General features: G+C 43.7%; 1 protein-coding gene and 2 long non-coding RNA genes across 14 annotated transcripts in view; 2 read left to right on the forward strand and 1 right to left on the reverse strand.

The window, feature by feature from the left end:
• Window positions 1-27,144, reverse strand: part of LOC122235708 (titin-like) — a 30,342-nt gene extending 3,198 nt beyond the window's left edge. The window contains exons 1-8 of one of the 10 annotated variants that reach the window (XM_042975446.1): window positions 20,040-27,144; window positions 17,701-17,772; window positions 12,347-12,418; window positions 8,441-8,512; window positions 7,640-7,720; window positions 3,994-4,383; window positions 1,934-1,973; window positions 1,292-1,648 (exon numbers count right to left, since the gene is read on the reverse strand). In XM_042975446.1, coding sequence (XP_042831380.1) covers window positions 4,320-4,383; window positions 7,640-7,720; window positions 8,441-8,512; window positions 12,347-12,418; window positions 17,701-17,772; window positions 20,040-25,948 — 6,270 coding nt within the window. In that variant the 5' untranslated portion in view covers window positions 25,949-27,144 and the 3' untranslated portion in view covers window positions 1,292-1,648; window positions 1,934-1,973; window positions 3,994-4,319. Of the gene's footprint in view, window positions 1-1,291; window positions 1,649-1,933; window positions 1,974-2,089; window positions 2,262-2,486; window positions 2,618-3,993; window positions 4,384-7,639; window positions 7,721-8,440; window positions 8,513-12,346; window positions 12,419-17,700; window positions 17,773-20,039 lie in introns of those variants that run through there. The other 9 variants (XM_042975444.1, XM_042975442.1, XM_042975443.1 and 6 more) reach the window with 9 other exon arrangements.
• LOC122235722 lies at window positions 1,618-2,232 on the forward strand. The gene is made up of 2 exons (XR_006213742.1): window positions 1,618-1,706; window positions 2,032-2,232. It is a non-coding gene; the product is annotated as an uncharacterized LOC122235722 (long non-coding RNA).
• LOC122235714 overlaps window positions 5,375-27,820 on the forward strand; it is a 32,831-nt gene continuing 10,385 nt past the window's right edge. The window contains exons 1-3 of one of the 3 annotated variants that reach the window (XR_006213732.1): window positions 5,375-5,416; window positions 6,799-6,943; window positions 18,943-19,035. This is a non-coding gene — a long non-coding RNA (uncharacterized LOC122235714). Of the gene's footprint in view, window positions 5,417-6,798; window positions 8,068-18,942; window positions 19,108-27,820 lie in introns of those variants that run through there. The other 2 variants (XR_006213731.1, XR_006213730.1) reach the window with 2 other exon arrangements.

The raw sequence follows: 27,820 nt of genomic DNA on the forward strand, positions 1-27,820 counted from the left end.
AACCGTATATCCCCATACCAAATAATGTAGTTGGATTCCTACACTTCACACCATATATAAATATTAACTCAAAATGAGTCAAAGACCTAGAAGGAAGAGCTCAAGCTATAAAACTCTCAGGAGAGAAATCTTTATGACCTTGGATTTAGGCGACGGTTTCTTAGACATGACACAAAAAGCACAACAAACCAAAGGAAAAATAGATAAACTGGACTTTATTTAAAAATAAAAAAACAACCCAAAACTATCATATGTCTGATACAAGTCTAGTATCCAGAACATCCAGAATATATAAAGAACTCTTAAAACTCAGTGAAAAGACAAATAATCAAATGTTTAAATGGGTAAAGGATTTGAAGAGACATTTCGCCAAAGAAAATACATGAATGGCCAATAAGCACATGAAAAGATGCTCAATGTCTTAGGTCATTAGGGAAATATAAATCAAAGCTACAATGAGATACTACTCTACACTCACTAAGATGGCTATGATCGAACAGAGAGACAATGATAAGTGGTAGCAAGATTTGGGGAAACCAGAATCTTCATACATTGGTGGGAATGTAAAATGGTGTAGTCACTGTGGAAAACAGTTCGGCAGTTCCTCAAAAGGGTTAAATATAGAGTTACTACATGACCCAGCAATTCCACTCTTAGGTATGTACCCAAGAGAATTAAAAACATATGACCACACAAAAACTTGTACATGAATACTCATAGCAGCATTATTCACAATAGCCAAAAAGTCAAAATAATCCAAATGTCCAATAACTCACGAATGGACGAACAAAATGTGACTGGAGCACCTGGGTGGCTCAGTCGGTTAAGCATCTGACTTTGGCTCAGGTCGTCATCTCACAGTTCATGAGTTCGAGCTCTACATCAGGCTCTGTGGTTTTGGATCCTCTGTCCCCCTCTCTCTCTGCCCCTTCCCCGCTTGTGTGTGCGCTCTCTTTCAAAAATAAATAAACATTAAAAAAAGGAATGAAGTACTGAAACATGCTACAACCGGATAAATCTTGAAGCCAACAAGCCACGTGAGAGAAACTAGACACACATTTCTATGAAATGTCCAGAATAGGCAAATCCATAGGGGCAGAAGGTAAATTAGTTGTTGCCAGGGGCCTGGGAGGAGGGGGGAATGGGGAGTAAAGGCTGATGGGTATGGTATTTCTTTCGAGGGGGGCGATGACAATGTTCTGGAATTAGCAGTGATTATTGTCTATCAAAGTATACCATTGGACTATATACTTTATAATGTTGCATATTCTATTATGCGGACTATATCTCAATTTGAAGAAAAAAAAAAAAGAACCATGTTGTGATAAATAGAGAACCAGTTGCCAGAAGATCAAACATGTTAGTAGGTGGAGAAAAGGGGAGCGAAGATTCAAACTCTTCCACAACGGAGGTCAGAGGGAGTTAGCGGTGCGGCTGGGAGCCATGCATTTTTGTTCTTGCCTTGGAAACTCCCCTATTCTTCCTATTCCAGCCCCTTCTTCTACGTTTTTTCAGGCCCATTAACATGTCGGGTTTGTGTAACACTAGTTAATATCCAGTCAGACGATGTTATGAAGACAAAGAACGTGAGTGTCACATGTCTGGTTAAACACAGTTCCTCAACCTTGAGGCTCTGAATGTCCTTTGGCTTTGAAAAAATAAAAATGGCATTAATACCTACAAGCTTACTGGCGGGCTCTGTGCAAGTAACCTCTTCCACGTGTGTGTCTTCCCCTGCCCACTTCTCCCCCCCCCCCGCCCCGCCCCCCTGGCTCCCTATTAAGAAAGACTATGAAGAATTATGGAGCCAAAACAATTTAGTAGTTTGTTATCCTTCCCCCAACTATCTCAGTGCTCTACCCCCACTGTCCCCCCCTCTTTCCTGGTAGCTCACCCATGGCCTTATACCCATCGGCTCGGTGCTTCCTCTTACCCAGGCAGCCCTCCTGCTGAGATGAATGCCCTGTGTTTATCTGTAGTGAAAACAAAATACAGGCCACTCCAAGTTATCCTATCTCCTCCTGTCTTTAGTGCCGCCTTCTCTTCATGGAGCTATTGTGCCTGAGCCAAGGGGAGAATGAGAACTGACCCGACAGGTTACATCTGCTGGACCGACAGCAATTGTTTTTCCACAGACTGCGATACGAACGAACGGTGGACGCTGCACTAGACATCATCTCCATTTCCGTTCAATTCCCTCATGTTACAGATAAAACGTGTGCTGACTCAGTCTATTGGCTTTTGGATATTCGTGGGCTTATCTTTATGGGAGTAAAACATAACAACAGTTATCCTCAAAGACTGTCTCATAATCAAAGTTGAAGAAATACTGTTCTAGATATTTTTTTGTTTTTTAAAAAACTCTATCTTATTTGAAGAGGAAAACTCAAGTATTTTTGCAAAAGCTTTCCGTTGCAGAGCAACGGGACAGACTAAAGGTAGCTCACAAAATAAGGGAACATTTCTTACGTGTTATTTTTTTTTTCTCCAAATTCTTCTACAGAGGTCCAGACAGATGGGCTACGTTTCCTTTCTATTAACTGAGGAGACAGAGAAGACTTGAGGACTGAAGCTTGTCACCACTGTCCTGAATGTACTGAAATCCTAACAGCTTTAGCTGAAAAAATGTCCAAAGCAGGCAGTGAAAATACATTTCAAATAGGACAGACTCCAAACTCTCTATGCTGGAATCCCAAGGCATGGAGGGAAAACTGGCTCCTTGGAGGAAAGCAGTTGAAGAAATAAGTAGAGTGATCTAGACCCTATTCCAGTATGTTTGAAGTACTTGGGGATAGAATAACCCCTTTCCTTTATTCATCTACATAGGTTCATGGGCCATGAGAACATGACTCCCCATGCGAAGCTCCTCAATACAAGACATCTAACGGCATCACGTAGATCCTCTCTCAGGGGTTGGGCGGGGGGAGGGGCGAAGCCTAAAGAATCTGAAATGGTGAGCCCATGTTTTAATTCAAGTTCTGAGAACAGCCTTGAAGAGGAGTTTCTGGCAGTGAGGAACAGCCCAAGAAGCAAGGGCCCCGGAATCAGGCAGACCTAGGTCTGAATTCTGGCTGTCACTTCCTGGTGAAGGGACTTAAGTAACGAACGTCTCCGAGTCTTTTTAGCAGCATTTACCTCATAAGGCAACTTGAGGATTAAAGGAAAGAGCATGTGCAAAGCACCTAGCATAAGGCTGGGCACAGAGTGGGTGCCTAGCAGTGACGATGTGATATTTGCACCAGGCGGTGAGCAGGAAGCCTGGGGATGCCCATAGGTGGCATGGCCAGGAGCTCCCGAAGCATAGGGAAAAGGAGCTCCCTGCTCGAAAGGTCCTATTCCAGTGAGAAGCTGACTCCAAGGGACGACGCCCAAAAGGCCGGTTGTCATTCAGGTCCTACCTAGTGCCAGGGAATGCGGAATTGTATTACTCGCGAAGCTTCTTAAGTGGTTCTGTCACTTATTGACAGTGTGAACCTAGGCAAGTCACCCGATGTCTCTGAGTTTCAACTTCCTCATCCCCGAAATGAGGATGATACTACCTGTATCACAAGAGTTGCTGGAAAAACGAAAATGAAGTGCCGTGTGAGGGGCCACATCCGGAGCATTTCCCACGTGCCAAGCTCTATTCTAAGAGTTTAAGACACACTGTCTTACTTGCAGCACAAGCGAAAGGTCTCAGCGTAGTGCCGGAGCGCAGTAAATACCTAACAGAGGTAGGTATTAAAGAAATGATATGGGGCAGAGGAGCAACTACCATGCTTCCCAGAGAAAGAAGATGCCTTGGCATATACGTGGGAAGAATCAGATGCAGCTGGGAGAAGAAAAGTAACAGTTGGGTATGACTATCGCAAAGCTTCTGAACTACCACACACGGAAAATAATAAAAGTTACCCTAAATCACCCCAAAAGGACAGCCCTGAGTTGTCATCTTCATCCTTAACGTTGATGCCTTTCTGAATCTGAGAAGAAGCTGTCAGGATTTCCAGTACATACCAAAAAGCGATGACAATATCCTGAAGTGTGTCAACTTGTGTGGGCACGCAGCCGTCTAAAAGGAAGCAGATGGCGGTTGACCGGGGGAGCGTTAGGGCGTCTCTGTGACTGCGGCTCGACTTTGCCTTCAGAGGGTGGCCACACCTACCTCAACGATATTCTCAACAATAATTCAAAAGGGGTAAGGCTTAGATTTTCCTTATTCTCCCTTAGAGCTTATGTTCTTGGCACAATACTGATGCGCCACAGACGAGCCAGCATGTGAATGTGCTCTATCCCGATAAGGTACAGCCTTTCTACATCGTAGAGTCCTTCGGCTTCTAAACTCATGGAGCTCGTACTGTTAGAAGCAATGAAGTGAATTTTTTAAAATAAGCCATCGGTCTGCACCTGTGTAGGTGAATGAAGGAGAAGCACTTTAAAGTCAGGAAAAAAAAAGTATACTTAACATTTAGGATTATCAACCACTGTTGGTTTTCCATAATATATTTCATTCCTGATTTCATCTGGAAGAAATAGGATTATTACTACCATTCAAAAAGTGGTACCTTATTAATAAACTCTTGGCATGGCTTTGAGGTGGATTTCAGATTCAAAATAGACTTTACCACACCGCTAACGTGTTCACTCAGTGTTTATCAATAACTTAAGAGGCTTCATTCAAAAAACTTACTGAGATAGAATTACCTGAAACCCAGGGGTGAATCGAGGCCTTGTAGGGTCTGGACCTCATCTACTTTGGGAAATCCTGCCTCATCAAAACATGCAAAATTATGCGTACAGGAACTGCGAGGGTCCCTCCCAAGACTTCGGAAGGGGCCTATGTAAGTGAGAAGACCTGAAGTTTAAGCTTCAGTCAGTTCAAGATAAATCCACCTCAGCTGGGGCCCAAAAGGTTTACAAACTTATTTAATGCTGGAGAAAATATTGTTTCAACTTATAAACACCCCAGTAATTAAGTCACATAGGTAATAACGTGACTGAATTCACGGGATGGCATCTCCCTTGCGCATGCTCTCTTTCTCTCAGAATAAATAAACGTTAAAAAGAAAAAAGAAAAGAAAAGTTTGGCCCCAAACAAGGAGCCCAACCTCCAATACACACTTACTGTACTGTGATAATTTTTTGGAAGTTAACTGTGAATTCGTTTTAGTAGTACAGCTCTATTCAAACCACATTGAAAGGGCGGGCCTACGCCGGCTGACTCCATCTTGTTCTGTGTCCTTCACCTTGACCACACCTCCTCCCCTTGAGTAACCCCCCCCCCCCCCTGCCTAACAGCACTCTTCCCCAGGACCCTTCCCCAGCCAATCAGCTGAGGCCACAGCCATTACCTCACCAACTGCCCCTAGGCCCCAATAAAACCTTTGTCCTTTTGAAACTGGCTCTCTCTCCCCGGTATCTCACCTCTGCATCAGTGCAGGTAGGGGATTGAGCTCGAGCTAGCTCGAATAAAGGCTCTTTTGCTTTTACATCGGACTCGGCTCCCTGGCGGTATTTGGGGATCACGAATTCTGGGCATAACACACATGACATGAGTATTAATTTATTCTCAATACCAGCTAGCTCTGGTTCTTTAATTACCTTTTTCTGTCATGTAAGATCGATGAGGGAGCATGAGGCAAGTTGAGGGCAAAATACAAGTTAGCACATGCCCCCGCCCCAGGTGGGATATGTGTGATTCTGGCTGCTCGAGGACAAAGGAAAGGAAAGAAAACAAATGGTTAACTGATAAGAGATCTCAGTCGGGCAAGATAGGAGTTTCCATCAGTTTACAAATAGCTTAGTAAATTACAAGAAAAAGGCAATCTTATCAATAGCCTAATCGCCAGAAACCTACAGAATCAGCTTCCTGGAGCCCCAACATCACCCCTCCATAGTGATATGGGGAACAAAGGCAAGAAGGAAATCTCAGGTAAAATTAAATTTCCTTATAACCTGCAGCCTATTGACAGATACTTGAGGCAGGCAAATAAAATATTTCTCCAGGAACTCCCTACTGTCTTAATGCTTTGCTAGAGGGAAAAACAACCTTAGCTTGACAATAGCAAGGCCTCTGGTATCTTAGGAGTCCTCTTTCACATATCACAGTCCCTCTGGAGACTTCCCTTTTGACTTGACCTCCCAATTCCATAGCATATAACCTGTCACTCTTCACAACCCCAGTGCAGTTCTTTCTGCCCACGGTCCTGTCCCTGTGCTTTCATAAAATCGCCTTTTTGCACCAAAGACATGTTCAAGAATTCTTTCTTGGCCGTCGGCTCCCGACTCCCCACCATCTCCCCAAAACTTCATCAAGATGAACGTGAAAACTCAACACAAGCAAGTTGTTGCCTTGTCCACGACAAATCTTTTCTATTCCACAACCATCCCCTACTTTGTCACCCCCTAGCTCGTTACCCTGCTGCACTGATGCCAGCATGGCTCACATACGTTTTCCCATCAACGGCCATCTTTTTCTCCTTCCAGTATGAAAGATTCTTGGGGACAGTCCCTGTGTATTCTTTGTACCCCCAGTACTTAGTACACTGTCGACACAGAGTGCGCGTGGCACTGAGTGTTTTTCAATGAATTCATTCATTGTTATCAACGGATTCCACCCTATTTTGTCCTGTATTGCCTACATAACTATGAAATTCAGATTCTTAGAAGAGACTCTCGGTGTTATAAGATGCTTAGTAGAGGTGGTGAGTTTTAAGACATTATATTGACACCACTAAAACCTCTTGGTGGAGAAACTCAATGAGCCCGTTCTCTGGCATGCCGGCAAAACAAAAAACTGACCCTCAGTATTCTTTCCCCAAGTTAGGCATCAGCAAATTAATGAGAGGAGAGAGGAGGCCCCTGCTCTTGGGCACCCGCAGGAACTTACTCCAGCTCCGGACACACCGTAAACACTTTCATCTAATGGAAGATAAGTTGTGAAATCGGATTTCTGAACCACAAGACAGTAAGACAGTCTTTTCCAGCGTCTGCTTTAGAGGAGGGTCTTCAACCTTGAGTCTAAAAATCCCCCTCAGGCCACTGAACATGTCCAGTATGATTTGCTTTTTTACAGAGAAATCACAGAATTTTCCGGCTGAAAGGGAATAACACACTTCTTAATTGAAGAGTGGTCAGGAAAGAAAACACATGGAGAGCAGTGCCCTGTGGCAGGCATTCAGGAGTTCTTTCTGCTTTCCTCATGGCTCAAGAAGCACCCACACCTTTTGCTGCCTGGAGAACTCTGTGCTAAACTTAGTTCTTTGAAGTTCTCTTTTGCATAGGAAACTTGCACATGAGCAGGAATCAAAGTTAAATTCAAAAGTGGATTTCAAGGACCATGCACACCTTGGGGAAGCATCACTGTCACGAATTCCCATGATAATACTGACTTGGGTGTTACTTGCTTGGGGCTTTCATTGCCCACACAAAGCTGGGTACGAGGGAGGGCAGAGAGTGCCATTTAGGAGTTAAGACAAGTCCCTTGGCCTCTTTGTACCTTAGTTTCCTCATTTGAAAAAAAAAAATGGATTTTAAGACCTACTTTCCAGAATTCATACTGGGTTTATTAACACACACCTAACCAATCACTGTATGATATTTTTACATGTAGTTTTTTTTTGTTTTTTTTTTTTTACATGTATTCATTTTCTATTTCACTTACAGCTTGTGTGAAAACGGCATTCCATGCCAGGCCTGAAATGTTCCAAAGCTCAGTTTGATGAGTAAATTGCAACGAAGATTTCTACACACACACACACACACAAAAAAAAACAAGACACAAACAAAGAGAAAAAAAAAGATATTCTTTCAGAATATTTATCCTTTGGCAGTGATTCTAATTTATAGATAATGAAACATAACCACAATACTCTCTCCATACACTAAAGAAATCTCACTATGAAAGATACTTGCCTTTTTAAAAAAATATTTGCATGAAAGATTTATACTTTCATGTTTATACATGTGGTGCATTAGATACAAATCAGTAAATGCTCAATAAATACTTGTGCTAAGTAAGTATTTTTTTCTAGAGAAGTAAGTTTATTTCTCTAGAAAAACGTTTCACAACTTTAGCACTGTTGAGATTTATGGTTGGATAATCTTTGTTATGGGGGGGGGGGTGCTGCCCTGTGAACTGTAGGGTGTGACAGCAGCCCTGGCCTCCACCCACTAGATGCCAGGAGCACATCTACAGTCTGACAATCAAAAATGTCTCCAGACACTACCAAGTGTCACCTGGATGCAAAATCACCCTGGCAGAGAACTGCTGCTCTAGAACGATTCACTCTGATCTCTATAATAACTCTCACACCAAACTTTGCCACAGACAAAAAAGATTTGCTACATAATTTTAGTAGCTTTCGACTAATAAAGTTTCATTCATTCAAAATGAATAACAAAGAGGTTTACAATTAAGTTTAATACAAATTCCAAATATAATGAAATTATATTTGTAACTTACATAAACTTCAAAAAAGGTAGTGATTCAAATGTACGTCTTTCAATAAATTGTATTTTATTGTAGGATAAATCTCTAGGAAAAGGAAAAGGAAAATATTGCCTCAATTAGCTATAAGATATCTAATTAGTAGGATGGTAGTATTGAATAAGTAGCTTTTGGCTAAACTCTGAGTATTAGGAATTGTTATTTGAACCTTCCAGAGCCCCTAACCCTGTCCTCACCTTTCTTAAGAGTCTCACCTTTGTGATCTTCATACATAAAATATACAACTATAGATCTTGATAGATCTTGGAAGTAATCTTTCCTGAGAGCAGAAGAATTGATTAAATGACTGTTTGTGGCCTCATCAATTTCTAAATTATGAGCTCAAAGTTGTGATCTCCACATATAATTTCTAATATTAAAAGGGATATTCTCACATTAGCACACCTTCCTGGTTTAGTTCTATTTCTTGACACCAAGTCAATACCAGAAGAGGTAAAAGATACCTTTTCATTTAACTTGAAAAGAAGTTACTCCTCTAATCAATACCTAACTTTGAACGAACTCAGAATTATATTATCATATTAATAGAAATTTATTTTTGGTTGTACGTTGCCTAAACGGTCTATGAATTTATCAATTGCTTCAGCTGCAAGTGGGGCCAACAAAAAAACAACATGGTCCTGGATTTTTATTTGGAAACACCCATTCTTGATTATGGTTGACCCTCTTATTTCCATGGATTTCAGCCGAGTCCCTCACTTTCCACCTACATGGGTACCACCATCTTCTGACTGGCATTTTCATCTCTGGTCTCTCCCATTCTAATCTATACTGCACACAGTCACCAGATTAATTCTCCAGGAGTGGTTCTCAAATATCAGAGTCACTTGGGAACTTACTCAAGATGCAAATTCTCAGCTCTACTCTGGACTGAGTGAATCAGGAACTGTGGAGGTGGAACCTGTGTTCTGACAAGGCCTCCCGGTGACCCTGGTGCAGTCTAAAGTTTGTCCTAGAGCACTGCTGTGATAACACGGTAGCCTGGCATATTATCCAAGGCCTTCAAAATCCTAAATCCGGCTCTAGTTTCCTACTCTACAGATACCAAAGAAATTTCTCCTGCATTTTGCCTTTCACTCACTCTATCTTGCAAGCATATTCTTCCCAAGATGTCTATCTGATGATACGTCATAGCCATTCAAGGTTCTGTTCAAACAGCATTTCTCTAGTAACTTCCCTGATCCAACTTGAAGTCTTCCCCCCTCTTCTGTGTTCCAAAAACAACTTATACTTCTCATTGCCCAAATCCATTTCTTCCCCTCCCCCTCTCCTCCTCCTCCTTCTTCTCCTTCTTTTAATTTTTTAAAGTAGACTCCACGCCCAACCTGGGGCTTGAACTCACGACCCTGAGATCAAGAGTCGCATGCTCTACTGACTCAGCCGGTCAGGTGCCCCAATTTCTTCTTAATATAGTTATTCTGGCATTCCATTTCCTCTGGGCATAAACTCCATGAAAGTATGGACTAGTCTTGCTCATCTGCGTTGTCTACTGTGTTTAAAACTGATGCATGGACAAAGAACAAACTCAAATATTTATAAAATAAATTAACAGCTGGGTAGTGAGTAGAAGGAGCAAAACGACTGAAAAGAAATGTGGTTTTATGACTTTGTGGCTCCCTCTTCTGCACTTTGTCAGTGCTTCATCATCCATTTAGTGCTTAGGCGTTATGGTTTAAGCTTCTGTTTATTTTCCCTGTGAAATCATGAGTTCCTACAAGGGTGGGAAGCCTGTCTTAACCATCTGCGTGCCTATGGTACTGGGCATAGGGCCTGTCACATTCTTTTTTAGGTTTTGATTCACATTTTTTTTGAATGAATGAATGAATGAGAACACTTCACCTGACATGAAATAATTGGCTTACAAAGTACCTCATAGTAGAAATAATGAAAGGCCCTATCCATTGCGCAGTTTGTCTCTTTTGTTTTTCTCCAAACTGTGTTTGTAACGTTTGGAGCCCAGATGGCAGAGGTAGCCAAGAAGACCAATACAAAGTGGTTGTCCCCTAAGACTTGGAAGGTTTGATAATTTGAAGGACTATTTTTAGTGTCATATGAGATTCTTTTTACTCACTACCCTTAAGCCTTCCACATTTGCAAGAAGAATCTATTTTCTAAAGCACATCATTAATAAGGATTAATGAGGGGCGCCTGGATGGCTTAGTCAATTGAGCATCTGACTTCGTTCGGTTCAGGTCATGATCTCACTGCTCATGAATTCGAGCCCCGCATCGGGCTCTGGGCCAACAGCTCAGAGACTGAAGCCCGCTTCGGATTCTGTGTCTCCCTCTCTCTCTGTGCCTACCCTGCTCATACTCTGTCTCTCTCTCTCTCAAAAATAAATAAACATTAAAAAAATTTTTAAAAAAGGATTAATGAAATACACAGCTTTGCATGGCATGGACAAAGAATAAACACTGAACCTCCATAGCAAAGAACATTAGTATCTCTGTATGTCTAATGTACAGAGATATATGCAAACATTTCTTCCTTGACAATGAGGCTGGAGAGATGTTTATTCTGTAATTAGCAAAGTTAGAGGCATTTCTGATGTTTGTTTAGTGTAAACATTTCTAACTATACCACTTAACCATCATTATATTTTTAAAGGTTTCATTTTTTTTAAGTAATCTCTATACCTAACATGGGGCTCTAACCTACAACCTCGAGATCAAGAGTTGCAGACTCTAATGACTGAGACAGCCACGTGCCCCTTAGCCATCATTTTTTTAATGTTTATTTATTTTTGAGAGAGACAGAGACAGAGCATGAGTGGGGGAGGGGCCGAGAGAGAGGGAGACAGAATCTGAAACAGGCTCCGGGCTCTGAGCTGTCAGCACAGAGCCCGACACGGGGCTCGAACCCACAAACTGTGAGATCACGACCTGAGTCAAAGTCGGACGCCCAACCAACTGAGCCACCCAGGAGCCCCAACCCCTTAACCATCATTTTAAACATCTATTTTTATGGTGGCATAAGAATTTCCACACTGATCACAGGAATCTACTCCTGAAGCCAAGTGCACATTGTATGTTAGCTAACTTAACAATAAATGACATAAAAAATAATAATAAAAAAATAAACTAATAAAATTTCCCACACTGAAATCCTTAATCTCTTAATAATTTAATATGTACTTGGTAATACTGCTTACATAATTCACCTGCTTAGTTAAATATTTAATATTTAAATATTTAATTTAGATTAAATTATTTAAAAATTCTGGGTTAATGGCATTCAAATTAATGTAAGTGTTCTATATTTTCTTGTCTTGTAGGTGACAATTTGAGGTTAACTTCAATTCCTCTCATTTTACTAAGCCAACTTTTTCAAACCTTTTCTGTAAAGGCCAGACAGTAAATATTTTAGGCTTTGCAGGCCATATACGGTCTCTGTCACATATTCTCTGTTTCTTTCTCTTCTTTTCTCTTTTACAGCCCTTTAAGAACATGAAAATCATTCTGAACTCATAGGTTGTATCAAGACAGACCATACACAGGATTTGATCCATGGGCCATAAATAATAAATATAAATAAAAGCAGATGGTATATGAACACTTACATAACAAGGTTCATATGGGTGTCCATAATTGCTCAGACTTCATTACCCCTTTTCCTCTACAACTGAAGGGCTTTTTCCTATATCTTGTCTATAAAATTAAAAAGTTGAAAATGCATAGGAGGTATTTAATGCTAGAGATGGGCTGGGTCCCCACAGACTTACAGAGTTATAGAATTTAATAGAGAGAATTATAGAATTCTACTGTTAGAAGAAATTGTTGCAATTATCCAATTTGAACCCTGTATTTTTTAATAAATAATATAACTAAAAACTCATAATAAATGATGAACTGATTAACTTACAAATACTGGAGGGATAGCAGGCCTTCAAATGTGTCTTTACGTAATTCGGTCAGATAATTGTCCCTGAGAATTCTGCAAAATGAAAAGGTCATTTCTGGGTCAAAATGCAAAAATAACTACAACTATTTGCTACACAGGACCGCTAGATGTGAGAGAAACCTGGGTAATGGTGCCACCAAATACACTAATTCTTATTTAATGTAGGGATGGTGATCTCTGCTGTTTGATTCAAATCTTTTCTTCTCACATACTCCTTTGTCTCTCCCTCTCTCTCTCTCTCTCTCTCTCTCTCTCTCTCTCTCTCTCTCTCTCACACACACACACACACACACACACACACACACACACCCCTATCCACTCTTCACACCAAAATGTACATTTAATGCCTACTCTCTGGATCACAAAATCTCTGTTAGAACCCAGCCCTGAGTGGCAAAAACATGGACAGAACTGCCACTTCCTCCTCTCTTTTCCCAAATTTTATTGTGGAAGCCCTATTTATAACCATATCAGTGCTACAAGTAAAGCCATCTAATTTTTTTCCCCATCTAAAAAATATCTGTGAGAACTAAAAATGTGCATAAAATGCACATAACATAAATGCTCAGTTTAATAAGTATAGAGTAAATACCCGTGTAACACTATTTGTTCATTCTACTGTTGGTGGATACTAGATTTTTCTAATTTTTAGTTATTATAAACAGTGCTGCTTTGGACATTTTTCTGTTTATATCCTAGTACACATTTGCCTAAGTTTCTCCAGGATTTAACAGGGGTACAAAATTGTCTTCCTAAGAGGTTGTGCTATTTCAAGCTGGCAGATTGAAACATGCCAAGTCTCTACCAAACTCCAAACTCCACCAAAGTCCCTAAGGATGATTAGAAAAGATACAATTAGAAAATCCACAACCTTAGCTCAAAGCCAAGGGAGTAGCTCTACAAACACTCCCCACCAGAAATGCCTTGGAGCCACCTACAGGGTGATTAGCTGGGATACTGCAGTAGGACCAAGGACAGCACATCAACCCCACATCCTTCCTCCTTGGATCTGGCAGCAAAGGGTGTTTTCTTCCAGGCAGGAGCCATTGGTGTTAGAAGGGGGCAGGGTCCCAGAACCCTGGAGGAAGGGTATACACTCTGACTAGCCATTAGAAGTCACCTCCCACCTCTTCTTTAACTCTCAGGGGGACCTGTCACCAATAACAAGCCCCGTGGTTCATTTCACCTCTTCCTTAGGACCAGAAAACAGAAGCAAGTCAAATCTCAACTACAAAGATAAATTGCACTCAGGAATGACCAAATGGAGTGAGAAAGCCAATTCTATTCAGGACAGAAAATAAAAAACAAATATAACAGCTTATAGTCAATGACACAGTTAACAGAGAAAACACAAAAGGATTTGAGAATACCAACATTAATGGGGCACCTGCGTGGCTCAGTCGGTTAAGCATCCGACTTCGGCTCAGGTTGCAGTCCATGGGTTCAAGCCCTGCACTGGGCTCTGTGCTGAAGCTCAGAGCCTGGAGCCTGCTTCAGATTCTGTGTCTCCCTCTCTCTCTGCCCCTCCCCAACTTGCACTCTGTCTCTCACTCTCTCTCTCTCTCAAAAATAAACAGTATACAAAATTTAGAATGGCATCATTAATATATCCTCAGACAGAGGTAAACAGTACATCTAATAAAAAGAACCAACTCAAGATTATATGAATGAAAAGTATTATCATTAGTAAAAAACTCAGTCTATGAGCAGCAGAAACGGTCGTTGAATAAATTAGAAAACTTGAGAGATCTGGCCACTGATTTCTTACCAATACTTGAAATTCTATGTATTTATTATATTTACATATTTGTTTTTATATTATATATTTGTAAACCCCTTGACAAGTGGGATATTTGGTCAGTTTTGTTCTTGAGCTTATATCCCTGGCATGTAAAACAGTTCCTGGGACATAGGAGATGCTCCATAAATATTTGTTGAATGAATTCAGAAAGTGACAGGTATCAATTTGCAAATATACTACTTTTAATTAAAACAAATCATTCATTTATCATCATTTATGAGAATAAGTACAACTTCACAGGAAAACAAATGTCTTTCTCCACCTCCGCCCCAATTTGTGACTCAATCTTTTGAGACAAGAACCTTTTGAGAATTTCATAAAAGCTATGGAATGGACCCTTTCCCTAGAAAACTGCACTTTCTTGAATACGTGCAAAGGTGTGCATGCGATTTCAATTTGCAGACCATCCCTTTAGGGCTCAGGTCCGTGAATAGAATGGACTGAATTTGTGGGTGCCAAACTTGGATGGAAAATAGAATCACATCTCTATTTTCACAAACCTCTAACTAGAATTAGCATTTCCTTCCATTATGAATGCAGGCAACAAACCACAGATTAGTGTAGTTAATTTGGTCCCCAGCAGAAATCAGATATTTTCATATCACATATTTGGCGTGGATATCTCAAAATATCATTTATTCTCATCAGTACCTTGAAGTTATAATAGTTAGTAGGCGTACCATTATATTTTGTTATTTAATATTCTAACAGAAGCAGATTTATTGCTATATCACTAATCTTTTTAAAAATTTTTTGAAAACTCTATTTCCACATAATTTCCTTTTCCTATATATTTTAACTTATTATACATTTGAAAACATTATCCCAAGAACATAAGCTTCTGCAGATCATCAATACATATATAGAAGGGTGCCTGGGTGGCTCAGTCTGTTAAGTGTCCAACTTCAGCTCAGGTCATGATCTCACGGTTCGTGGGTTCGAGCCCCACATTGGGCTCTCTGCTGACAGATCAGAGCCTGGAGCCTGCTTCCAATTCTGTGTCTCCCTCTCTTTCTGCCCCTCCCCTGTTCATGCTCTGTCTCTCAGCAATAAATACATGTTAAAAAAAATTTTTTTTAAATTTGATATATAGAAAAAAAGGTTAAAAATCCTGCCCCAGGGGACTATTGACCCATAGTTAAAAACTTCTGTCTTACAAGGCATAACCCTCAAGCTGAATTAGAAATCATCAAATCTTGGGGCACCTGGGTGGCTCAGTTGGTTAAGTGTCTGACTTCGGCTCAAGTCATCATTTCACAGTTTGTGGGGTCGAGCCCCACATCAGGCTCTGTGCTGACAGCTCGGAGCCTAGAGCCTGCTTTGGACTCTGTGTCTCCCTCTCTCTCTGCCCCTTCCCTGCTCACTCACTCTCTTTCTCTCTCTCTCTCTCTCTCTCTCTCAAAAATAAATAAACATTTAAAAATTTTTTAAGAATCATCAAATCTTACCAGATTCATCTTCTAGTATATAAACTACCAAATACACGCTTTTCAAAAAATATTTTTTTAATTTCAGTTTATTTTTTTTAATAGGTAATATATATTTGCATGGCTCAGAATTCCAAAGGTATATAATACACAATTCAAAGTTTTTCTCCTACCCCTGTCCCTCAGCCTACCCACTCTCTCCACTCTCTCTTGTTCCGTGTGCCAAATTACTTTCATTTTTCTTACAAGTTTGGGAAATAAGATCTCCAAGTTAGATACTATCATGAGAAAATATAAACTATATATAGTATTTAAGAAATTCATAAAATTCATAAGAAAACAACTACCTTGTTCTACCATTTGTCCCTTACCAGTAAGGTTATCAGACTAAGGGGCAGGGGGGAATCTACTTTAGGGGGATCATAATCCCTACATTTAGATTACTATGACTGTTATGTCTTTTATTATTAATTCAGAAGTCATTTACGACTTATCTACCCAAGTTGAACTAATGATATGACACACAATCTGTCATGAAAAATGCCAGTCAGTTACTTTGAGTATAATATTGTTTCCAAAATTACTTGTGTCTACACTGACTTTTTCTACAAATCAATTTAAAAAAAAGATAACAAAAAAATTGGCAAAGGACAGAAAATTCAGACAAGAAACACAAATGCCCAGGAAACATACAGAGATATTTAAATGTATACGTAATCAGAAAAATTCAAATTCAGAAGGGACCCATTTTATTCACCCACCAGATCAGCCAAGAAATGGAGAATATCCAAGAGTGGGAGGGTAGGAGGAAATGAATGCTGTCATGGTGTATGGATTGGTGTGTAAATTGGCACACCTTTTTTGAGGGCAATTAAAATTGTATATATCGACATCGTCTTCATCCCAACAGTTCCATTTCCAGGGATCTATTCTACAGAAATACCCACCCACGTACACAAAGATGCATGTATGAGGTGGTCCATGCAGCAATGCATGTAATAAGAAAACTGGACACAGCCTAAACATCCATCAGGAGGGGAATTACTAAATCGTAATACACTCATACTATGGAATATTATGCAGCAGCTTGCATGGATGGGGTAACCCTCTATGTACTGGAAGAAAAAAAGTCTAAGACATACCACGAAGCAAAAGAATCGAGTTGTAGGATGTTACAATTTATGTAAAAAAAAGATAAGAAAATCACACAACAAACCTATTTTGCTGTAAATATGTATGTAGGCAAATGCATGGAAAAAGGTCTGGAAGGATATATACTAAATCCAGAGTAGTGGCTATCCCAGCAGTGGGGGGATTAGAACATAAGGCAGGTGTTCACTAGATCTGTTATTTCATCAAAAAAAATTTTTTTAATGTTTATTTATTTTTGAGACAGAGAGAGAGAGGGAATGAATGAGCAGGAGAGGGGCAGAGAGAGAGGGAGACAGAATCCGAAGCAGGCTCCAGGCTCTGAGCTGTCAACACAGAGCCCAACGTGGGGCTTGAACCCACGAACCGTTGAGATTATGACCTGAGCCGAAGTTGGACACTTAACCGAATAAGCCCCCCAGGCCCCCCTGTTATTTCATTTTTATATATTGAGACTATAATCACGTATTCCTTGTATAATGGAAAATAAGTTGAAATTGATTCTAATTTTAAAGGGAACCTGCCAAATTTAATTTTTAAAATAAACACAGATGGGGCGCCTGGGTGGCTCAGTCGGTTAAGCGGCCGACTTCAGCTCAGGTCATGATCTCGCGGTCCGTGAGTTCGAGCCCTGCGTCGGGCTCTGTGCTGACAGCTCAGAGCCTGGAGCCTGTTTCAGATTCTCTGTCTCCCTCTCTCTGACCCTCCCCCGTTCATGCTCTGTCTCTCTCTGTTTCAAAAATAAATAAACGTTAAAAAAAAAATTAACACAGAATTGCAATCGGTAGAGGTCGAGTTGGGATATGGAAGGGGAAACACCTTTCCTCAGAGCTACTGACTTCAAAGTTCTGGACCAAGAAGGACCTTAGAATGCAGTTAGTTTTTTTTGTTTGTTTTTTTTTTTTTTTTGTATTCGTATTTGGAGAGAATATACTCACAGTTTCTCAGCCCAACGGTATCCCTTCCATACATTTTCATCAATGTGAGAAATAGAGTTTCCTTGGAAATTTCTGTGAAGAAACACAGTTCAGATCCTTGAATAGGTAGGAAAGGAATGAACAGAATAAATAAAAGAATCACTGGCAACCTTGTGGGGAATATTCCAATGCAGTAAATGCCAACTTTCTAATTTCCGCGGCTATCAGCATCCCAGGTGGTGCAATTAATAAAGAGATAGCGTGGGGCCACTGGCACAAACAAGCCAGCTCCTTAGCACCTGAACTTCCTATTTGTTCCATTCCTTGGGTAGATAACGCCTGTTAATTACTCTGGAGATAAGTATTTTTTTTCCCCAAATCACTTATGTGTCTAAAATGGTTCCTTCCACAAATCAATGAGAAAATAATAACTCAACGAAAAAAATGGTAAAAAATTTACCATTATCAGCAAACAAATGTAAAGAAGCCCTCTACTGAAACCTCTCTAGGTGTTAGAAGGATAAGGGAAGTTAGAAATTAGAATAACTAACATGGAAAGATTTCTTAGACATATTGTATAGGGAAAAGCAACAAATCACTGGGCAAGGAATTAAAAAGTATCCCCTCATTAGGAAATTAGGAAAAAATGCAAAGGAAAGAGATGGGAAGGAAGGACACACACCAAAAAGGTGACAGGAGTTATCTTATGAGTGGTAGGGAGGGTGGGGTGGGATTTTCACGTTTTATCCTCTATACCTGTGACATTAAAAACAAAAAAAAGTATCCATGATAATTCATGTATCCATGAATTACACATGTTTAAGAGAAGCTATTAAATGCCTGAGGTTCAGTTTCAACCGCTAACTCTGCGTATGACTTTGAATCTTTACCTTTAGTTTTGTCCTCTTCCCTCAGCAACAGCTTACCTGGTCAGTTTATATACACATTTTTTTCAGGGGAGTCAGGAATAAATTCAAAACAGATACCCATCTGCCCATGTGCCTGGTGGACATTTCCAGTCAACCTGAAGCCTTCTGGTTGCTCTGTGTTCCCTGGTAAAAGATGCCTCAACTTCCATCATTCTCCTTATCTGGGACAGAAGTTTCAGAGTAATATCTGAGTTTTCTCTTTCCCGTGCACACCCCACCCGCGACTGTCATCAGTTAGTCTATCTTGTCACTTCCTCCTTTGCAGTGCTCTCAAGGCTTTTCTTTCTACTCTTTTCAGCCACTCTGAGTCGGCCCCTTGTTACTTTATTCCCAGGTTTTGTTAGAACATTCTATCTGGTCTCGCTGGATCAAGCTCTCCTCTCCAGATCGGCCTATATGGGGAACTGAAAATAATCCTGTTTCAACGGTCTGTATATCTCATGCTTGAAAACTTTCAATGGCTCTCTATAACTCAGAATCTAACGTTCAAACCTCTCTAGCTGATAGTCAAGGTTTCTCGTAATTGGATCTTTAACTGCTTAACCTAATTCTTAATTCCTGATCATTCCTGCAGCCGTGCCTTTGCCTAGACTTATACCCATTTTTTCTCTATTTAACACATCAGAGCCACTCTTTAAGTCTCAGCTAAAGTGTTAGCTTATCCATGCAGCTCTCCCTGACCTCCATACTCCGCTGATTACAGAGTCTGCTGAATTCCAACACCCATGGTACCTCTTTTAGTACTTAATTACATGCCACCTCCCTTTTTATGACCATTTCCTTTCTTCCCACCTGTCATTTCATGTTCTGAAGACGATTTCATCCTAGTGTGGCGCCCATAGTACTTACTCTTGGGTTGGGCCCAAACTGAGTACTGTATGTGGAAGGCCGGGCGTCAAAGATGAGGTCTGGGGAATCAAAATAATAACAGCTAACACTCATATTTTGCCAGGCACTGATCCAAGTGCTTCATATGTATTACCTCATCTAGATCTCACCATAATCCCATGAGATGGTAACTATCATAATTTCCATTTCACAGAAAAGGAAACTGAGTCACAAAGCTAATAGATGACAGACCTCGGCCCAAACGCAGGCAATCTAGTTCCAGAATCTCTACTCTTCACTACTCTGTTGTATCCTATTATAGAGGATGGAGCAAAAATGGGAGAGTAGAGGTTAAGGAATGAAATAATGGGGCTAAAAATTGGATAAGGAAAAAGAATAAGGACAATTACAAGTAAAAGACTGCAGAAGGGCGAACAGTAGTAAAAAGGAAAATGAAGATAAGGGATAGTTGACAAAGAAAAGGTAAAAACAGAAAGTCAGTCAACGTGGTTGGGGAGATGAGGAAGGCCCAGGACGACATTGAGGAAGAGACTGCCATGTCAAGCAGGAGGCAGAGAACAAACAAGTAAAGGCGATTCTTACAAGATGGTGAAGGTGCCGTTGTAGGTGTCGGGCTCCAGCACGGGCACTCTGCGGAGCCTCTGCTGTGGGCTGAGACCAACACACGACAGTGTCTCCTCTTTGCAGGTACAGCGCTCACATATTTTGAGGTTTGTGGTGGCATTCTGTTCTGGTTGCCAAGTTAAAGTTGTGTATGCCTTTTCTGAGGTATAGTTTACAAAATGCACCACAGGATGTTCAGTTGTTGGAGGAAAACCTGTCTCAAATGACTCTGGTTGCTGACTTACAGGAATTTCTAGGTCCATAGGTGGAACCGTGACTTCAGTCAGGTTTCGATGTTGACTCTGAACCTGTTTTGGATGTGCAAGTGTCACCTCAGGGTCCTTTGGGGGAGGAGTTGTAGTCTTCTTCAGGGTTGTCGAATGTTCAGCCTCTGTAATAGGTTCTGGAGTTATAGTAAGCTCCACATGACGAAATGGGATGATGGGTGATGCTGGATGCTGACCTTGATCCTTACTTGGAGTTGGAACTGTCACTTCCTGCTGGAATGGATATTGAACTACAACCTCCTTAGGTGGCTCTGGAGGCTGAGTTGGGGTGTCTCGCATGGTTGGAGAAGGTTCAGTCTCCACACTGGATCCTGCAGTTACAGTAAGTTCCAGGTCCATAGGTGGAACTGTGACTTCAGTCAGGTTTGGATGCTGACTCTGAACCTGCTCTGGATGTGCAAGTGTCACCTCAAGGTCCTTTGGAGGAGGAGCTGTAGTCTCCTTCACGGGTGTAGAATGTTCAGCCTCTGTAGTAGGTTCTGGAGTTATGGTAAGCCCCAAGTCCACACGATGAGCTGTGACACTGGGCAATGTTGGTTGCTGACCTTGATCCTTACTTGGAGTAGGAACTGTCACTTCCTGTTGGGACGGATACTGAACAACCTCCTTAGGTGGCTCTGGAGGCTGGGTTGGGGTCTCTTGCATGGTTACAGAAGGTTCAGTCTCTGTAGTGGATTCTGGAGTTATGGTAAGCCCTGGGTCCAAAGGTTTAACTGTGACTTTAGTTAAGGTTGGATGCTGAATGTGCTCTGAATGTGGAAATGTCACCTCAAGGTCCTCTGGAGGAGCTATAGTCTGCTGCATGATTGTAGAATGCTCAGCCTCCACAGTAGGTTCTGGAGTTACAGTAAGCTCCAGGTCAGCAGGCTGAACAGTAACATTGGGCAAGTTTGGATGCTGAGCTTGCTCTTGTCCTAGAGGTGGAACTGTCACCTCATTATGGACTGGAGGTTGTGCTACAACCTCCTCAGGTGGCTCTGGAGGCTGAACTGGGGCCTCCTGCTGGGCTGGAGGAGTTTCTGCCTCCTTAGAGGGCTCCGGAGGTTGAGTTGGAGACTGCTGCAGAATTGGAGATGGTTCTACCTTCTCAGGGGCCTCTGAAGGCTGAGCTTGTACCTCCTGTTGTGTTAGAGAAGGTTCTATCTCCTTAAGTGGCTCGAGAGGTAGAGATAGGGTTTCCTGCTGGACTGGAGATGGTTCCACCTTCTCAGGAGGCTCTGAAGGCTGAGGTGGGGCCTCCTGCTGTGTGGAAGGTTCTACCTCCTTAGGGGGCTCAGGGGATACAACTGGGGCTCCCTGCTGAGTTGGAAAAGATTCTGCCTCATTACCGGGCTCTGAAGGCTGAGCTGGGGCCTCCTGAGGTGTGGGAGAAGGTTCCACCTCCTTAGGGGGCTCAGGGGACATAGCTGGGGACTCCTGGAGGACTGGAAACTGAGCTGGGGCCACCTGCTGGGTTGGAGACTCTGCCTCATTAGGGGGCTCTGAAGGCTGAGCTGGGGCCTCCTGCAGTGTGGGAGAAGGTTCTACCTCCTTAGGGGGCTCAGGAGATACAGCTGGGGCCTGCTGGGGGACAGGAGACTGAACCAGGGCCTCCTGCGGGGTTGGAGAAGATTCTGCCTCATTAGGGGGCTCTGAAGGCTGAGCTGGGACTTCCTGCTGAACTGGAGATGGTTCTACCTTCTCAGGAGGCTCTGAAGGCTGAGCTGGGGCCAGCTGGGGGACTACAGACTGAGCTGGGGCCTCCTGTTGGCCTGAAGCAGGGTCCACAGCCTTAGGGGGGTCTGGAGTCTGAGCTAGGACCTCTTGTTGGCCTGGAGAAGACTCATCTTCAGGGGACTCTGGAGACTGGGAAAGATGCTTGGACTGAGCTGGAGCAAATTCAACTTTCTCAGGGGGAATAGGAGATTGAGCAGGGACATCCTGCTGCACTGGAAGATGTTTAACCTCCTTAGTTGCCTGGGGACTTAGGAAAATCCTCAGATCCACAGGTTTACCTGTGATATTAGGCAACACTGGATGCTGATCTTCACCTGGACCTGGAGGTGAGAATGTCACCTCATGCTGTACTGGAGACTGAGCTACAACATCTGTAGAGGACCCTGGAGGCTGAGCTGGATGCTCATACTGAACTGGAAAAGACTCGACCCCCTCATTGGGCTTTGGTTGCTGAGCTGGGACCTCTTGCTGGATTGGAGAAGGTTCTATACTTGCAACAGGCACTTGAGGCAGAGCTGAGCTCTCCTGCTGGCTTGGAGAAAGTTCAATTTCCTCAGGAAAATCTTCGGGTGGAGTTGAGACTTCATGCTGGACTGGAGAAGATTCCACATTTTCAGGGGGCGCTGGATGCTGATGTGGGACCTCCTGCTGGATTGGAGAAGGTTCCAACTGCTCAGGGGACACTCCAGACTGAGCGGAGGCCTCTTCTCGGAGTGGAGAAGCTTCAACCTCATTAGTGGATTCTGAGGTCATGGTAACTGAGGAATCCACAGGTTTAACAGTGACATTAGGCAACAGCAGGAGCTGAGCTTGATTCTGACCTTGAGGAAAAACTGTTACCACCTGATGCTCTGGAGAGTGAGCTGGGGCCTCCTGTTGGGTTGGAGAAGGTTCAACCTCACCAGAAGGCTCTGGATGTTGAGCTGTGGCTTCCTGTTGAGTGGCAGAAGGGTTAATTTCCTCAGAGGTCTGTGGATGCTGACTTGGGGCCTCCTGATAGGTTGCAGGTTTAACTTCCCCACGGGGATTTGGATGCTGAGTTGTGGCCTCTGACTGGGCTGGAGAAGGCTCAGTCCCCTCAAGGGGCTCTGGATACTGAGTTGGGGTCTCTGGTTGGGTTGGAAAAGGCTCACCCTCCTCTGATGCCTGAGGATACTGAGCTGGAGCCTCCTGCTGGGTTGAAGAAGGTTCAACCTCCTCAGGGGTCTGTGGATGCTGAACTGGGGCCTCCTCCTGGGTTGTAGGTGGTTCACTCCCCTCGGAGGCCTGTGGGTGCTGACCCTGGCCCTCCTCCTGGAGAGGGGAAGGTTCACCCTCTTCCTGGGCCTCTGGAAGCTGAGTCGGGGCCTCCTCCTGGGTTGAGGATGATTCACCCTCCTCAGGGGCCTGTGATTGCTGAGCTAGGGCCTCCTGCTGAGTTGTAGAAGGTTCAACTTCTCCAGGATATTCTGGATACTGAACTGGGGTCTCCTGCTGTGTTGGAAGTTTCTCCTGTGTGGTAGATTCTGGAGATTGCGTTGGAGTCTCCTGTTGAACTGGCAAAGATTCAACCTCAGGGGACTGTGGAGGCAGAGTTGGGGCTTCATGCTGGGTTTCAAAAGGTTCCACATTAAGAGGCACTGAGGGCTGAGCTATAGTCTCGTGCCGAACTGGAGAAGGTCCCACCTCTGTAGTGGGTTCTGCAGTCATGGTAAGCTGCACATCTGGAGGTTTCACACTGACATTGGGCAGGTTTAAATGTTGATCATGGTAGTGACCTGGAGGTGAAACTGTCATCTTATGATGCCATAGAGGTTGAGCTGGGTGCTCCTGCTGGGTTGGAGAAGGTTCCACCTCCCTGGAAGGCAGCTCTGGAGGCTGAGCTGGTTGCTCTTGCAGGGTTGCAGAAGATTCTATCTCCCCTGGAGACTGAGCTGGAGTCTCCTGCTGGGTTGAAGATTCTGCCTCATTAAGGAGCTCTGCAAGCTGAGCTAAGGCCTCCTCCTGGGTTGGAGAAAGTTCAGCTTCTCCAAAACGGTCTGGAAGCTGAGCTGGGGGTTCCTGTTTGCTTAGAGAAGGCTTACCTTCCTCAGGAGGCACTGAAGGCTGAGCTGGGGTCTCCTGCTGCCTTAGAGAAGGATCAATCACCCCAGGAGGCTCGGAAGGCTGACCTGGGGTCTCCTGCTCACTTGAAGGCTCAACCTCCTCTGGAGGCTTACCCGAGGTCTCTTGCTGGGTTAGAGAAAGTTCTGCTTCCTCAGTATGTTCAAGAGGCTGAGGTGGGGCCTCTTGCTGGGCTATAGAAGATTCAACACCTTTATCAGGCCCTGGAGTTGTGGTAAATTCCACATCTAAAGGCTTACCTATAACCCTGGGAAACATTAAATAATCTGGATACTGACCTAGAGGTAGAGATGTCACCTCATCACTTACTGCAAGTTGAGTTAAATACTCGATAGGGAACTCTGGAACTAGAGTTGGGGCCTCCTGCTGGACTGGGGTAGGTTCAACCTCCTCGAGGCGCTCTGCAGGCTGAGCAGGGGCCTCCTGCTGGACTGGGGTAGGTCCAGCCTCCTCAGGGTGCTCCGCAGGCTGAGTTAGAGTTATGGTAAGATCCAGAGGTTTAACAGTGACATTGGGGAAGCTTGGCTTCTGAGCTTCACTCTGACTTGGAGATAGCACATTTACTTCATGATGTGCTAACAGTTGAGATATGATGTCCTTAGATGGCTCTGGAGGCTGAGCAGGGGCCTCCTGGGGGGTTGGAGAAGGTTCCACTTCCTCGGGGGCCTCTGTAGGGTGAGCTGAGGCTTCCTGCTGGACTGAAGAAGGTTCGACCTCTTCAGGGGTACTTGAAGGCTCAGCTGGGGCTTCTTGTGGGTTTGCTGAATTTCCATCCTTAAGGGACTCTGGACGCTGAGATGGAGCCTCCTGCTCAAGTAGAGATGTTTCTGTCTCTTCAGAGGGCTCTGGATGCTGAGCCTGAGCCTCCCCTTGGGGCAAAAAAGATTCAGCTTCCTCAGGGGACTCTAGATGATTTGGGGTCTTCTGCAAGGGTGGAGGAATTTCAGCCTCCTCAGAGAAGTTTGGAAGTTGATCTGGTCCCCCTGGGAAACCCATAGGTAGGTTCTCCTCAGGATACAGGAGACCCATATTGGAATCTAAATAATCATCCTGCAGCTGTTGTTGTAGGTGCTCTTTATTTGCAAATTGGTTTGGAGTTCCAACAACTTTGGCAAGCCTTCGATGCTGAGCTAGATCTTTCTTCAGGTTTAGGGGTGAAACAATAAACTTTGTTGGCTTTGAACTCTGACTATCCAGAGATGGAACAAGTATTTCAAATGACTGGTGATCTTCGGCCTGATCTAAACCTACAGTTTTAGTCTTACTTTTGAGATGAGGAGGCGGAGCTATGGTCTGATTCTGATCCCAACCTGGCACTGGAACCACCTCTGGGAGCCTTTGATGCTGGGTTAGCTGGTCATTCAGATCCTCATCTGGCCCTGGGGGTAGTTCTCCAAACGAATCCGTGTCCAGGAATGGAACCAAAGTCTCGGTCAACTCCTTAGGCGGGGCCAACATCTGGGCTGGAGCAGAGGACCCCGGGTAATTAAAGCCCCCCGGCTCAGCTGGGGGTGTAAGTGCCTGGGGCGATTCGGGGGGGGGATCAGAGGAGCGAGAAGACCAGGGCTCAGCCGCCTCCAGGGGGTCGGAAGTCAGCTGGGCAGGGTCCAGGGCCCACTCCGGAGGCTGAGCTGCCTGGACCAGCAGCCACAACGGTTGCCACATAAAGAGAAGCAGTGGGGCCAACAGGCGCAGCCGGGACATGACACGCGGAGGCTCCGGGGCGCAGCGACCCAGGCGAGTAGGGTACTGGCGCTGGGCCCTGAGCGGGAGCCAAACCATTATGGCAGCCCCGTGATGCGCGCGCGCACCTTTAGCAACTGCGCGCCCCTCCCCCGCCAACGTCCCACCGTTTATTTATGACGTCTTTATTTACACCACCTTTATTAGCTCCCTGGAGATGGGCTCCGCACCACCAGAGCGGGCCCTTTTCCCAGAATCACTTGGGGCCCAGGCCTCCCTCCACCCTGCAAAGGCCACCACTCCCCCCCCACTCCCCCCCCCCCCCCCCCCGGGGCTGCTCACAGCAAGGTAGTACTTGCACTCAGATCTGGGTGGCCCCGGACTCCCGCAGCTCTGAGGGGTGGAAGGGTGGGGGAGTGGAGCAGAGCTTCCAAGGAAGCCACAGGACCTGGCATCCTGGGAAATTAAAAAATGCTAGTCCAGCTCTAGCAATTTGAACTCTTGCTCTTCAAGGCTTAAATCCGAGAGACGTTCTTCCTCCCCCTGGCCATACCGCTTCCAAGAAAAGTAGCTGACTTGCAAAATAAGCACCAGTTAGGGCGATGGGGAGGAGAACACACTTCACAGTCAGATATTCTAAAATGTTGCCATTTCCTCTAAATTCTCAATACCCATGGCTGATTATTAATTCACCACTCTGTTAGATGGGGGCCTACCACTGAATCTGCGATGGCCCCAAAATGTCTGTAGGAGGAGTTTTGGGGGAGTGCTAAGCAATTCATTCTGGGAAAGAGGGCCGGAAACCAATTCTAGCCCTTTATTTACACGGGGTGGGAAAACTTCCCCCATCTCATCTTGACTGGACATAGCCATTGATCTAGAAAAAGTAACAAGGCCACTTTTCAGAGGTCCACTCTGTGCGCCCACATGGAGAAGGCACTTAGGATGTTATAGTCAGCGTGTTAAACAATTTTCTTGAAATACTGTAACTAGCACTCAGTTTACTTCCTTCACAGCCCCTTTTCTAATGTATTTTTAGTCCTTGCTTATGGTCTGGCACAACCTCTAGCATGTAAAATGCAAGAGAGAGGGGGTTTTTATCTTAATCCCAATGTCTAGCACACAGGAATAGTTTTTATATGGAACTGATTCCAAGACTGGCCTCATGCAGGAATGGATCTGTTGTTATAATCAGGTTTCTGAAATCTTTAGCATCAATGCTGAATCTTTTTCTCATCTTTTCACCTTTTTCAGGAAGCTAGACTTTTTTTTTTTAATTTTTTTTTTCCTGAGAGAGAGAAAGCGTGAGCGGAGGAGAGGGACAGAGGGAGAGACAGAGAGAATCCCAAGTAGGCTCCACGCTCAGCACAGAGCCCGACGTGGGGCTGACCCCACAAACTCTGGGATCGTGACCTGAGCCAAAATCAAGAGTCGGATGCTCAACCTATGGAGCCACCCAGAATCTGGAGCCTGCTTCAGATTCTGCGTCTCCCTCTCTCTCTGCCCCTCCCCAGCTCACGCTCTTTCTCACTCTCAAAAATAAATAAACATTAAAAAAAAAAAATCTAAAAAAAAAAAAATTCACAAATCTAGCCCCAAATTAAGCTCTCAATGACCTGAAACACATTTTTGCTTTTTTTTTTTTTTTTTTTTTAAACATTCTGTATGTGGCACATTACTATTTTCTTTTAGAAATTATTTTGGCGGGGCGCCTGGGTGGCTCAGTCGGTTGGGCGGCTGACTCCGACTCCTGGGTGGCTCAGTCGGTTGGGCGGCTGACTCGTGGTCCATGAGTTCGAGCCCCGCGTCGGGCTCTGTGCTGACAGCTCAGAGCCTGGAGCCTGTTTCAGATTCTGCGTCTCCCTCTCTCTCTGACCCTCCCCCGTTCATGCTCTGTCTCTCTCTGTCTCAAAAATAAATAAACGTAAAAAAAAAAATTTTTTTAGAAATTATTTTGGCAACTTAATCCCT

The sequence above is a fragment of the Panthera tigris genome, chromosome F3 (genome assembly GCF_018350195.1).
Source record: "Panthera tigris isolate Pti1 chromosome F3, P.tigris_Pti1_mat1.1, whole genome shotgun sequence".
Lineage (NCBI taxonomy): Eukaryota > Metazoa > Chordata > Mammalia > Carnivora > Felidae > Panthera > Panthera tigris.